Source organism: Prunus mume, linkage group LG7 (assembly GCF_029339155.1).
Source record: "Prunus mume cultivar Tortuosa linkage group LG7, ASM2933915v1, whole genome shotgun sequence".
Lineage (NCBI taxonomy): Eukaryota > Viridiplantae > Streptophyta > Magnoliopsida > Rosales > Rosaceae > Prunus > Prunus mume.
This window is the reverse complement of record NC_142704.1, coordinates 1,365,035-1,377,757: the sequence shown is the minus strand read 5'-3', so window position 1 is coordinate 1,377,757 and position 12,723 is coordinate 1,365,035. Positions and strand designations below refer to the sequence as shown.

The following is a 12,723-nucleotide window of genomic DNA, read 5'->3' as shown; positions in this document are numbered from 1 at the left end:
AAATAAGGGGGACGATCTCCTCCAGTATAAAATGGGTGGACAAGGAAAAAAACCAGACTTTTAATTTGTGGGTTTTAAATTGGCGCTTAGTTATCCACATTTACCAAAATACCCTCTTGTGTAAATACGAATTCACATTTTCTTAACACTAGCCCCTCACGCATGTGCCAATTGGTTGTCTTTTTTATTTTTAGTATTAATAAAAGATAATATGAGTAGTTATGTTCCATAAAAGTATGATTTATTATATGATTTTGTTTTTAATTTTAATTTTTTTAATATGAAAAAATGTGAATTTACCATACTATCCTCATTTAATTAATAATTTCAATTCTTGTATTTTGAATGTTTCACCATTTTTTGCCTTTTGCTTTATATATATAGATAAGTTCAGTGTGATATTGGACTTAATAATCATAAAAATAGAAAAAAAGAATCATAAAGAACATAAATTAAATAGAAATAAAAATGTGTTGAGTGAAGGTATGGCTGATGCCTCTTAAAACTTCCACCTTCTTTTTTAGTGGAGATTAAGGACAGCTAGACCAAACTAGTAATATGCCATAAAACTTCCAACTTTAATTTTTGTTACAAGATATAACTCGTCAGCTCTTCAGCTTTGATTAGTGGAAGCTGATGAAGGAGGTTGAGTTTGTTTAGGAAGCTTGTCTAATGGACATTTTTCTGTTGAATGTCATCATATATCATATCTCAACAAAATAATAAAACATTCCAGTCTTTTGGTTGTGTGGCTTGCATGAAATTGAATGCTGAAATGTATGAACTAACTGAAACGTAGGAGTAAAATTTTCAGGTTCCTAAATCATAGCATTTGATAAGAACAAATTCAATCCTTAAACTGGCATTTCGGAGCAAAAAACATAGGGGATATTTCAAGTACATTTTTGGGCTATCTTATCTGTCTTCCAATATGTTTTGTACAATCTGCTTACATCCATAACATCTTGCAGACCTTTCACATAGCAGCTTCACCTAACTTTTTAGGGTCTAGAAAATAGCTCTGGTAGATGGGCGTTTGTAAGCTTTGTCCTCTTGCTAATCTCGTGCTTCTTCTTCTTGGGTTTGGCTTTGTTAGGAATGCCTTGACTCTGAGCCAAGGCCCTCCTCTTTGCAGTATCCGTTGCCGGCTTCATCCCATTCTTTTGGAGTTCTTTCTCAATGTCAATAATATCACGAGGTAATTCAATAGACCTAAAGAGCACCTTAAGCTCATCATCAACATTCATCGCAGGCAACCTGGGGTCATTTGGATATGCTATGTCCTCTTGGGAATCGAAGTTTGAAAGCAGCCAGATGTCACCTGCAGCTTTCAAAGCCTAAAAAATAATTTTCCTTATTAATATTTTATTGTAAGAGACATAATAATTCAGAAATTTATTTAGTTAATAATCATTTACCTGCAAATCGTCCATCACATTCGGGTATGCATCCTTGAGATCAATGACAGCTATGCCCTCTGGATATTTCCGTATTAAAGAACGAAGCTGGTTTTTATCCGTGACATTATGTTTGGACTACATAAAAAAAAATAAAGTAAAAATACATCCTTCATGGATGTGACAAACAAAAAAGCTATCAATACTTCAATTGATAAAACACATGCTAGTCTACTGTGGCATGCAATGGAGACAAATCTAAGAGCTATAATTCCAAAATGTGTCTGCACCTCAAATTAGGCAAGAATCAAACTATATACTAGCTGGTATAAAAGATTGGGAACACTTAAAAGTTTTCATCATGGACTCTAGATGTTTAGAACTATATTTTTTTCTTTTTCTTTTTTGGGTTTAGAGTAAGATTTGGATAAGCATGCATTCTATTTAGGTTCATGCTGAAGTTGATGGGGAAAAAGAGGATCGAAATAGAAACAAACTACTCACTTCTTTGTACTCTGAGCTTCCCACAAATATATCAAAAGCGTCAACTACAAAATATACCAGTGAATGACAGTCAACAAAACAAAGGCAGCATGTCTGTGAATCTACATAATGCAAACAAGAATTCACGAGACCGAAATCTGATCACTACTCCATGATAAAGCAGAAACTAAAGAAATGGAAGCCTAAAGCAGAGAGTGTCGGTGTTTACATGTCAGGGCATACATGGCAGTAAGGCAATACATGCTCATTGAGTACTCGCAAGTAGAAAGGGTTCTCGTAAAACTTCCCCATGTCTTCTTTTCTCTGGAAACGCATGTAGACAGCATGTGTATACTTGTCGATATTTTCATTCAAGATACGTCCTACAAATGTGATCGAACATATAAGGCCATGTTTTAATGAAAACCAGACAAAGTGGTTCAGAAAAACGATTAAACTGAAACAAGTATTTGAGTTTCGAAAGTTTGAGACAGCATTGTTTTGACTATTGATTTTATACAAGTAAAGCTCACCTAATGATACAGCAAGAATGCCTCGCATTTGATACTGGGTTGTATAAAGAAAATCCAGCATATCCTTCTCTTCCTCATCAGATAAATCCTCCTTTGCTTTCAGTAGGCATATGTGGTCAACAACCTTTCTGAGTAAAATGGAAATTAGAGAAATGTTACTAATGTAACAAGTAACACCCATCGGCTACGTCACATGGTTAACTCAAAATGAAATTGTGGTCTAGAAAATCTATGATATGGAAAAAAATAATTATATAAGATGAGTATATATCCAGCTTCAGCCATGGCAAATACTTAGAGCATAAGAAGGAGCTTCAATGAAACAAAATGGTTTGGAACAAAAAACAAAAAGACATTCAAGTCACAAATTAACAATAAAAACAAGAAGACACAAAAGGAGCTTTTCACTGTCGACAAGTTGGCATAACCCAAATTGCTAGTCGCTTAGTCCTCCCCAACAGGGCCATAGCAGTTGCCGTGTAAGGCTTTGAAATGCTTTGAGTTTTGATGTTGTACACGCCAAAATCTTCAGGTACCCACCCATCTGGCCAAATACCTTTCCAAATTTTATACCTTTTCACGATCAAAAACCCTTTCTCATTGGAATCCACAATATATGTCTTAATAGAGTGGCATTGTGAACCAAACCCTCCCATAGGTGTCAAGCTTCCCCACTTCACTTCCAATTCACTTATAATTTCAAAAGATACAATTGTATCCTGAGCATCAAAACTCAAAATTCTATCATCATTATATACAGCATAAAATTTATCTCCAAGGTGAACAACTTCATGAAATCGTCGAAATTCATAATCATCCTCCAAATTAAAATTAATATACGACCAATCTGTGTCTTTACCAGGTCTGATAACAGCGAAATTAGAAAAATATCCGTATATGACCGTAACAATAAAATCATGTGCATTTAAAATTGGGTCTGCTGAAATTGTAGCCTTGCGCACATGATAATCCGATTCTCTAAAGTCATAAAGACACGCTAGTGGAGGAAGGCGAATGATTGAATTTTCTTTCTCTTTACATCCGTCAATCATAGAGAATGGATTCATTAAGGTCACGATGAAATTGTAGCCTTGCGCACATGATAATCCGATTCTCTAAAGTCATAAAGACGCGCTAGTGGAGGAAGGCAAATGATTGAATTTTCTTTCTCTTTACATCCGTCAACCATAGAGAATGGATTCATTAAGGTCACGACGAAGTTCTCTTCCAGAACTATTAACCATCCTTTTGAAGACCCACAGAATCGCTTACTTGGAAGTCTTAATTGTAAATCAAGAACCTTATCATTCATGACGTTATATAAGTTCCATGTATCTTCTTTGTCAAGAAATTAAGAGCATTGGAGCTGTGTGTCGACTTTGGCTCCGATTATTCTTTGCTACACCATTCCATGTCTTACAAACAACACTAAATGCCAAATAGTCTGAAATCAATTCTAATCTCTCTAAAACTAGATCTAATAGGTCCTTAGGCAAATTTTCCCAATCTGAAAAGACAAATGGGAAAAATAGAATTAGACAGATGAAGAACAGAAAGTTCAACAAACTCAAATATTCCCAATTTGAAAAGACAAATGGGTAAAACCTCAAACAACTTGTTCTTCCACCCTGGAATGTCATAGCAGTGGGTGGATTTGAACAAGATATCAAGAATTAATTGGAAAGAGGCTGTGTCATTGGCTGTTCCTCGTCTTTATTTTTGCGCTGAATTCAAGAAGGTTACTGGTACTCATTGCAAGAACTTATCTGAGCTTAAAGTTAGGTTCCCTTTTGACATATATTTTGCAAAGGCCATGTTGCCTGCCTATGCATCAAAACTTAAGGTCTTTTAAGTCTTCAGAGCATAATGGTGCACAAGGAAGCCTTGGTTTTTATTTTGGACAAAATGGATCATCTAGAAGTGCTGAATATATCTCACTGCCTCCTTTAAAGAGCAACCCAGCGCTGTGGAAGTTTGACTGATCAGAATGATATAGATCCCTCACAAAGAATTTTCCTCTAAATGCAGGTGAAGATTTGAAATCATACCAGACATTATGAATAAAATATACAGAACCTAGTCCTACTGTATTGTAAACACTTTTTCCTCTTATGGATTGGACTGATTAGATGGCTTTAATTTTGAACAGAGGATTTTTCTAGACAGATTGAGTGCACGGTAGATGGTCCTGACACCAATACATTGCACTCTTGCGTTTAGACAAAGATAGACACAGCTTCCAACCAAATATATTGCTCTGTTCATACAATATAAGATTTAATACTCCTCAAGCAAATTTTCTAGTTTTAATCAAAAATCACCATTCCATGTTTTACAAACACTCAATGCCAGAGTCTGAAATCGATTCTAATCTCTCTAAAACTAGATCCAATAGGTCCTCAAGTTCAAAAGTTCATAAATAAGTTCACAAGTTCAAAAACATGCATCAGTACATCCATTCACGCTCTCAGCATTCTGCAATGACCTTCAAGGCTGCAACAATCTTCGATTAAGTTAAGGAAAACTTAAAAAACATCCTCTGTACATCTATTCACGCTCTCAGCTTTCTGCAATGACAAGCACTAAATGCCAGAGTCTGAAATCGATTCTAATCTCTCTAAAACTAAGATCCAATAGGTCCTCAAGTTCAAAAATTCACAGATAAGTTCACAAGTTCAAAAACATGCATCAGTACATCCATTTACGCTCTCAGCATTCTGCAATGACCTTCAAGGCTGCAACAATCTTCGATTAAGTTAAAGAAAACTTAAAAAACATCCTATGTACATCTATTCACGCTCTCAGCTTTCTGCAATGACTTGCAAGCAGAAAGAGATGACAAATGCAAGATGATTTTTCTACATTTAGGAAATTACTAAAATATAGTAATCATGAGAGAAACTAGGAAAACATCCTAACCCCCTTTAACCTCTTGTTCAGCTTCCTGGATTCAGGAGCGTCAGCAGGCCTCTTTGAAGAACCCGTCCATGTCTTGCTTCCGTGCATTCTTAGACATTTGTTAACAGCATCCATGTTGCACAGACTCTTCAGCTCATCATCAAACTCCAGCTGCTTGATTGCGTAGACCACTTCCCCCCTAACTACATTAGAATGTAGTACAACGATTTCTTTCGAATGTATCAACTCCTACACATACAAAACAAATAGTAAAAATTTATACAAATAACAAATCACACAAAAAAATGAATGAATTACAAAATTCACTCACCTTCAAATCTGACAGAACAGAGACATACACATCAGCCAAGTCAGCTAGAACAACTCCATCTAGGACACTTTCAATCCAAGAAAGCAAATCCTTCTTACATGATATATTGTTCTATATAAAAGATGAAATCGGACCATTAAAAGGCGTTAGAAATGAATTTGAAATCAGACCTAAAGCTAACAGTAGTTAAAAGACTTCAATTGATTTTCAGGTTAATACTAAAGCTAACAGTAGTTAAGAATTTAGGGTTTACCCGATCATTGAGGGACAGGGTGAGGCAATTATCAGAAATAAGGAAGCAAGAAACATCGAACTTATCGCTCAAATGTTCAACTTCGTGATTATTCCGTGCGGCCAGATCTGGCCAGCACATCCTACAAAATCGGCAAAAAAATTTACCGTCGCCACCTCTGAAAAAGAGGGCAATCTGTCAAACAAGAGATGCCAGAATGTGTGAGAAGACTAAATCTCAACCAGCAAAAGCAAACATAACGGTATGAAAGTGTAAGTTCCATGGTTTTAGATGTTTAGGGTTTAGACAGCACTTTGAACTGAACTGACTCAGTTCAAAGGGTTTATATAGGGATAAAACCCTAGAAAAAAATAATATAAAAATATGATTGCTGATATTGAGCCCGACGGGGCTCCGGTGAACGGTATGAAAGTGTAAGTTCCATGGTTTTAGATGTTTAGGGTTTAGACAGCACTTTGAACTGAACTGACTCAGTTCAAAGGGTTTATATAGGGATAAAACCCTAGAAAAAATTAATATAAAAATATGATTGCTGATATTGAGCCCGACGGGGCTCCGGTGAAAATGGCCCAAAGAAATGGCCCAGCAGGATTGTTTTAATAAATGAATAAATGAAAATTTGAAAAAACTAAATATGTCAACCATCATTTTTTTTAAAGGAAGAAATTGAATGAAAATTTCAAAAAAAACTCCAACCGTCAGATCCAGAATTTTATCACGGAAGAAATAAAATTAAAATTGAAATAAATTACGAACCGTCAGATCCAAGCTTTGGGCCTCCTCCTCCTCCGGAGAATCAACAGAAGCATTTTGGGAGATAATGAGCGCAAACAGCAAAGATATGGACAGATTGGGAAGAGACAACGGATAGCAAAGGAGATACAAGGGAGATCAAAAGAAAGGAAAGGGAGAAGAGAGGAGGGAGAGAGATCGTGAGGGTTCTGGCAGAGGAAAGATATGGAGAGGTAGGGGAGAACAGACGGTTGGGAGATATAATCGAGGCTTGGTTGGGATAGAGAGAATCGAGGTTGGGAAAACGAAGGAGAGCAAAGGGAGGAGATAATCGAGAGGGTTCTGGTGCTTTGTGAAGGGACAGGAAGAGCAAAGGAGAGGCAAGGGAGAGAAAAAGAGAGGCAAGGGAGGAGAGGAGGGAGAGAGATCGTGAGGGTTCTGACAGAGGAAAGATAATGGAGAGGAAGGGGAGAACAGACGGTTGGGAGATATAATCGAGGCTTGGTTGGGAGAGAGAAGGAGAGCAAAGGAAGGAGATAATCGAAAAGGTTCTGGTGCTTGGTGACGGGTGCTTCGTGAAGGGACAGGGAGAGCAAAAGAAAGGCAAGGGAGGAGAGGAGGGAGAGAGAGATCGCGAGGGTTCTAGCTGAGGAAAGATAATGGAGAGGAAGGGAGATATAATCGAGACTTGGTTGGGAGAGAGAGAGAATCGATGTTGCTAAGTTAGGTCGAGAGATAAGATAAGGGAATTGAGAATTGTATGTGGTGCATTTATGAAAAGGTTATTCCCTAAAAATAAGGCTTAGTAGTTTTAGGGATTTAATTGATATCCTAATTGACCAACCGATTTGAACGGTTGCCCGCGCATGTACTATTCAGTTAATGCTATTTTCACGCGAAAGGCAAAATATTAAGTGTCGGTGGGTTGGGCCATGCTCTCTCTCGCCTCTTATTATATACAAACCAACCCTAAACCCTACCCTACCCTACCCACCATTTAAAAAAAGGAAGGAGATCATTATTATTTACAATATCCCACGCATTTCCATTTCTTTTTTCTTTTCTTTTTTTGGTCGAACACGCATTTCCAATTCAAAAAAACAAACAAAGAAATAGGATGTGTCGGGTTGGCCATGCGATGGCCGTGCATCTCCCGCTCACCTTTAATTCATAATATTACCCCGACCCTGCTACCATTCAATTAACCCATGCGATTGCCATCTCCGTTTGTCAGTGTATGAGACAGATGCATTGAAACAGATATTCATCTATTTTTTATGGCATTGATGAAATAATAATTATATATTCCATGTACGAAGTTTTGAACCATTGGATTGCACGACTGAACCACGACCCAAAATAAATAAATAATTGAACTCATACGATTTTTTTTTTTTTTATAAGGATTGAACTCATACGATGATAGTGATAATAATTAGGATCCGTTGTTTTTTTTTTTTCAAGCTTATCTGTATCTTTAATTCAAAAAAGAAAACAAATAATAATAAAATAGGATTGCTTGCTTCAGGGGAGTCATGTGATTTAGCGGATGCTGGGGTAGATATGGCATAATAAAAGCCGAAAAGAGAGCATGGGCAATTGGGCACGCCTCGTATTCCAACTAGGTTAAAAGGACCGTTTCAAAACAAAGGATCCTTTGTTTTATTATTCTTTGTTTTAAAACGAAGGATCCTAACTATTATCGCTACCAACGTATGAGATCAATCCTTATCCCAAAAAAAAAAATTGTATAAGTTCAATTATTTATTTATTTTGGGTCGAAGAGTTCAAATTCTGAATGTATATAAAGGACAGATATTTTCTATGTTGATAGTTATCCTGTGGTTCAGTCGTGTAATCCAATGGTTCAAGACTTCGTCCATGGGATATATAATTATTATTTCTTCAATGCCATAAAAAATAGATGAATATCTGTACCTCGCGCTCGTGAGTTTTTAGTTCAACGCATCTGTCTCGTACACTGACAGACGGAGATGGCAATCGCATGGGTTAATTGAATGGTAGTGGGTCGGGGAAGGTGAGCGGGAGATGCACGGCCATCGCATGGCCAACCCAACACATCCTATTTCTTTGTTTGTTTTTTCGAATTGGAAATGCGTGTTGGACAAAAAAAAAAGAAATGGAAATGCGTGGGATATTGTGAATAATAATGGTCTCCTTCCTTTTTTTTAATGGTGGGATATCTACCCCACCATCTGGTGATTAAGATACACTAAATCATATATAGAATAAAGCACAAATTGAATGTCCGAGTTGAACCATCCAAGGAACATATCAGATTGATTGCTTCCATTATCCGTCAAGCCAACCCAGAGAGCCTTCCTAGGCGTGATAGAGATGGAGACAACTAAATTTTAATTGAACTTAATTTAGTAAGAGAACCCAAGGCTTCAAGCCCACAAATATTGCTAAGATTTTATCCATGCATCCATTTGTTTGATTCTTAAGAAAGCATTCTATGTGGTGAGAACGTTTCAATGGAATAGTAGTGAAAGAACACCCTATTTGCGTGTGCAATGTTTGCCTATAAATTGGGTTGCATGAAAGTAATGAAATGGGGCAGTGATCAATAACACCCTTAATAATTCCATTTGTCTAAGTGAGAGTCTTGCATGAAGAGATAGGAGAGTGACTTGCCGAGATTTCTTCGAAGCATATGTCATTGTTTGCGCCCTTTTCTCTCATGTGACAAGTTGAATTGATGTTTCATTTCTCCTGGGTGGTGTAAGATTGTATGTCTTATTTAAAGCTGTGGGCAAAGAGTCAGAACAACTTGTTAAATAATCTGATATGATCTCTCAACGAAGCAGAAAGCCCCACATAATTATTTTATGTGAAACTGAAAACTGAAACCGAAGCCTGCCCTCTCCTGCATCTGCATACACATAAAAGACACGCGCATGGACAATAAAGAGGCTACTTTATTTTCTTCATCGTGTATTGATATTATTCATCGTATTGAACGACTGAACCACAGGATAACTATCAACATAGAAAATATCTGCCGAAAAGATATTTAGTGGATGGTGGGGTAGATTTGGCATAATAAAAGCCGAAAAGATAGCATGGGCATTGGGCAGGCCTTGTACTCCAACTAGGTTAAAAGGACCGTTTCAAGCGCATTAACGGCATTTTTTTATGGACAAGACTTACATTTCTGACCAATAATCCTTTGAATGATATTATGTTTCATTTGAACCACAACAATGAGCCAATTAAGGCCTAGGACTAGGAGGTTCGGTCGACCCCTTCTACCCAAGCGCCGCGGTGTCCCTTAGCTTTAAACCCATTTTCCTACCTTTCATTCAAGATATTTACAAACAAGGGCGCCCTCTGAGCCTAAGATATTTACAAACAACGGCACCATCTGAGCCTTGTATGACATTATTCTAGAGAAATAATTCTAAGTGACATTTTTCTAGACAAGTAAATGTTAAGTGCTTCTTCAATAAACACTTTCAAGTGCTAAACACTTGAATTGATAACAAAAAGTTTTGCCTTCTAATAGAAGCGGTCCAAAATAGCCCCTAAGTAACATTCTTTCGAAGTTTAAGGGTATCCAATTTTAACTTTTAATGACTTAATTTATTTATATATATATTTATTTATTTATATAAATGAGTTTAAAAATCGATTTTTTGAATAGTCTTTAAAAGTTTAGTAGTATTTTAATTGTGATTTTTTCAAAAGTATTTAAATGTTTTGTGGTATTCAAAAAGTTAATGATTTTGAAAACTTTGTTAAATTAATGACTTTTCAATACTTTTAAGACTAATTTTTACTACCAAAAGTATTGTTGATTTACCAATTCTTTTTCCTTCATTTTTTGTTCCATATATGCCGACTAGTCAATTCACGATATACAAAACATAAATATCATAAGCAATTTCGTTTTTGGTCATACTGCTCTATGATACATATTTAAAGATAAACACTATTCCCAAATTAATTATAAACATAAGTCAATAAAATTCTATAGAACTCTGTGATAAAAGTAGGGACATTTTAGAAAAAGCAAAAGGAGAGAGAAAAATTTTAAAAGAAGCAAAAATGGACAAAAATGCCCTTATTTATTTTTAGATTTCCTAAGGAATCCAATACATTTGCATGTCTTTGATTTGAAAGTTGAGCGGTTTTTTTGTCTTTTTGAAAAAGCTTTGGCTTTTTCTAAAAGTGAAATTTTTTTTATGTCTAAAACCTAAAAAACCTATAAAGGTATATGAAAGTATGTCACTTAACTTTATAAAGTATGTAAAACTCATTAAGAACCTGTCAACTCTAAAAAAATCATTCAATTAAAAGAAGTCTTTAAAAATTACCCCTTTAGAGTTTAAGGTATGACTTGTTTTAAAGTTTAATATAAGTTGGTGTGTATGCCCTTGAAATTCGATGTAAAAAACTAATTTTGGATAGACAAACGCAAACAAATACAAAATAAACTATGCATCATTTACTTAATATAAGTTTTTGGCACAATTTTGTTCTTGTTTTTTAGTTTTGGAAACACACACATAAGATTTAATTGCTCTAGTGCCTCTTGAAAGTGTAGCCATGTCTCACATTGCACCCGAGAGTCAAAATGACCCCCATGCCCTATTGATTATTCTACATCAGCCCCCATATCATAACAATGCGTTTGGATGAGGAAAATAAACTTAGAATTTTGACAAAAGTCAAAATTTCTAAATTGACATGTACAAATTCCTATGTTTAGATAAATTTAAAAAAACATAGAAATTTAGAAATTCTAGGTGGGAAAAAACATGGAATTTGGAGATCATAAATCCAAACTTTAAATTATATCTAAAAGTCATCATTTCTAAAATCTCAATAGAGATTGAATTTTTTTTTAAAAAAAATTATTAAAAAGAAAACTTTACAAATAAAGGTTAAATTTTGTGTTTTAAATCCGTTACCCAAACAAGAAACTTTACAAATTGTAGAATATTAATTTCCGTCATTTATAAAATCCTTTGTCTTTTTAAATTTTCTCATCCAAATACACTATAAAATTTATCAAACCCATATTTCAGTTAATTGAGGACAATACTAATAAGGCAAGAAATCAAATTGCCAATATTAAAATGCTTTGTTTGGTTATTATCTTTATATTATTCTTGTTTTCCTATTATGGATGGATTTTTTTATCAATAAATTGACGAACCGATTGAACCGGCTGGTTGTCTATCATGTGCCTTGTCATCACCATTAGTAGGTGAAAAAGAAGGGGAGAGGGTAGGATTAGATGTTACATGGAGAGTGGGATATACTCACTTAGGCACCATTGATATTTTTTAATGTGATATATTAATTGATAATGTGAGGAGATTGAAGTTATATATATATGGTAATTTTGATTTTAATTGAATTCTAATTTTGATTTATGTGCCCCCAACCCAATCCAATAAATTGCTCCTAGTAATGAGTTATATAATATTTATAAGTGAAAATAATTTTTTTTTTGGGTTGCAAGTGATACTCTTACTATGATGCAGTTGTAGTAGAAATTAAAGCCGTTGTTCATATATTGTGAGCACCCAGTTGAGTTAATCATCTTGCAAAGGAGAAAAAAAAAATCATTCGTACTAAAAATCTAGCACTTAGATCCTAAAGTCATAATATCACATGGTGAAACTGAAAGCTACCATCTTCTGCATAGAAATAGACATAAAGTCATTGGTTCTAGAGTCCTAACACAATAACTTTCAGACTGAAAAAGCACAATAACTTAGATTTCATGTACTAAAAATAGTCATAAGGGTGACACTAAACCTGCCCTCTTCCGCGTAGGAATTGACACAAAGTCATGGACAGAAAACTTGCGGTGGACTTTCTTCTCGGGCATTGAACGACTAGATACTAAAATATCAAATTTCTTAAGTACAGGAAAAAGCTAACATACTATCATACTTCAAACTTCAAATTATCGATACATCAATTTTTTGGATCGTTAGATGAAATCAACGGTACACATTTATCTCAATACAAAAAAGAAAAATTGCTAGATGTTTACCTACACAACCTACTCCTGAATCAAAACTAAAACGCCTCCAAAATAGAAAAAATTTGGAATAT

The 12,723-nt window shown here is 35.2% G+C and overlaps 3 protein-coding genes across 4 annotated transcripts; all 3 read right to left on the bottom strand.

Moving 5' to 3' along the window:
* Nucleotides 1-831: 831 nt before the first annotated feature.
* On the bottom strand, nt 832-2,251 carry LOC103337526 (transcription initiation factor IIE subunit beta-like). Its single transcript, XM_089055766.1, has 4 exons — nt 2,110-2,251; nt 1,902-1,945; nt 1,419-1,535; nt 832-1,337 (listed from the first exon to the last, which is right to left on the bottom strand). Exons 1-4 carry the CDS (start codon nt 2,249-2,251, stop codon nt 1,002-1,004), a joined length of 639 nt encoding a protein of 212 aa, XP_088911892.1. The 3' UTR covers nt 832-1,001.
* Nucleotides 2,252-2,816: 565 nt separating this feature from the next.
* Nucleotides 2,817-3,615, bottom strand: LOC148915181 (uncharacterized). The gene has a single exon (XM_089055765.1). The coding sequence runs from the start codon at nt 3,478-3,480 to the stop codon at nt 2,818-2,820; it is 663 nt and encodes a 220-aa protein (XP_088911891.1). The 5' UTR covers nt 3,481-3,615; the 3' UTR covers nt 2,817.
* A 1,035-nt stretch (nt 3,616-4,650) lies between these two features.
* Nucleotides 4,651-7,387, bottom strand: LOC148915180 (uncharacterized). Of its 2 annotated transcripts, none has more exons than XM_089055770.1 (4): nt 6,652-7,387; nt 5,896-6,052; nt 5,643-5,753; nt 4,651-5,560 (listed from the first exon to the last, which is right to left on the bottom strand). In XM_089055770.1, exons 2-4 carry the CDS (start codon nt 6,013-6,015, stop codon nt 5,315-5,317), a joined length of 477 nt encoding a protein of 158 aa, XP_088911896.1. In that variant the 5' UTR covers nt 6,016-6,052; nt 6,652-7,387; the 3' UTR covers nt 4,651-5,314. The 2 variants fall into 2 exon arrangements, with proteins under 2 accessions (XP_088911896.1, XP_088911895.1); XM_089055769.1 differs by having other exon boundaries at nt 5,896-6,069; nt 6,652-7,384.
* Between the last annotated feature and the right edge of the window lie 5,336 nt (nt 7,388-12,723).

Bases quoted from the DNA above. Each gene is read 5' to 3' on its own strand.
- LOC103337526 (XM_089055766.1), bottom strand. From the start codon at position 2,251: ATGAAAATATCGACAAGTATACACATGCTGTCTACATGCGTTTCCAGA. The intron at 1,946-2,109 runs GTAAACACCGAC...TATATTTTGTAG, and splicing joins TGCCATGTATGCCCTGACAT to TTGACGCTTTTGATATATTT. The intron at 1,536-1,901 runs GTGAGTAGTTTG...TTTTTTATGTAG, and splicing joins GAAGCTCAGAGTACAAAGAA to TCCAAACATAATGTCACGGA.
- LOC148915181 (XM_089055765.1), bottom strand. From the start codon at position 3,480: ATGAATCCATTCTCTATGATTGACGGATGTAAAGAGAAAGAAAATTCA.
- LOC148915180 (XM_089055770.1), bottom strand. From the start codon at position 6,015: ATGTGCTGGCCAGATCTGGCCGCACGGAATAATCACGAAGTTGAACAT. The intron at 5,754-5,895 runs GTAAACCCTAAA...TCTTTTATATAG, and splicing joins CCCTGTCCCTCAATGATCGG to AACAATATATCATGTAAGAA. The intron at 5,561-5,642 runs GTGAGTGAATTT...TTGTATGTGTAG, and splicing joins CTGTTCTGTCAGATTTGAAG to GAGTTGATACATTCGAAAGA.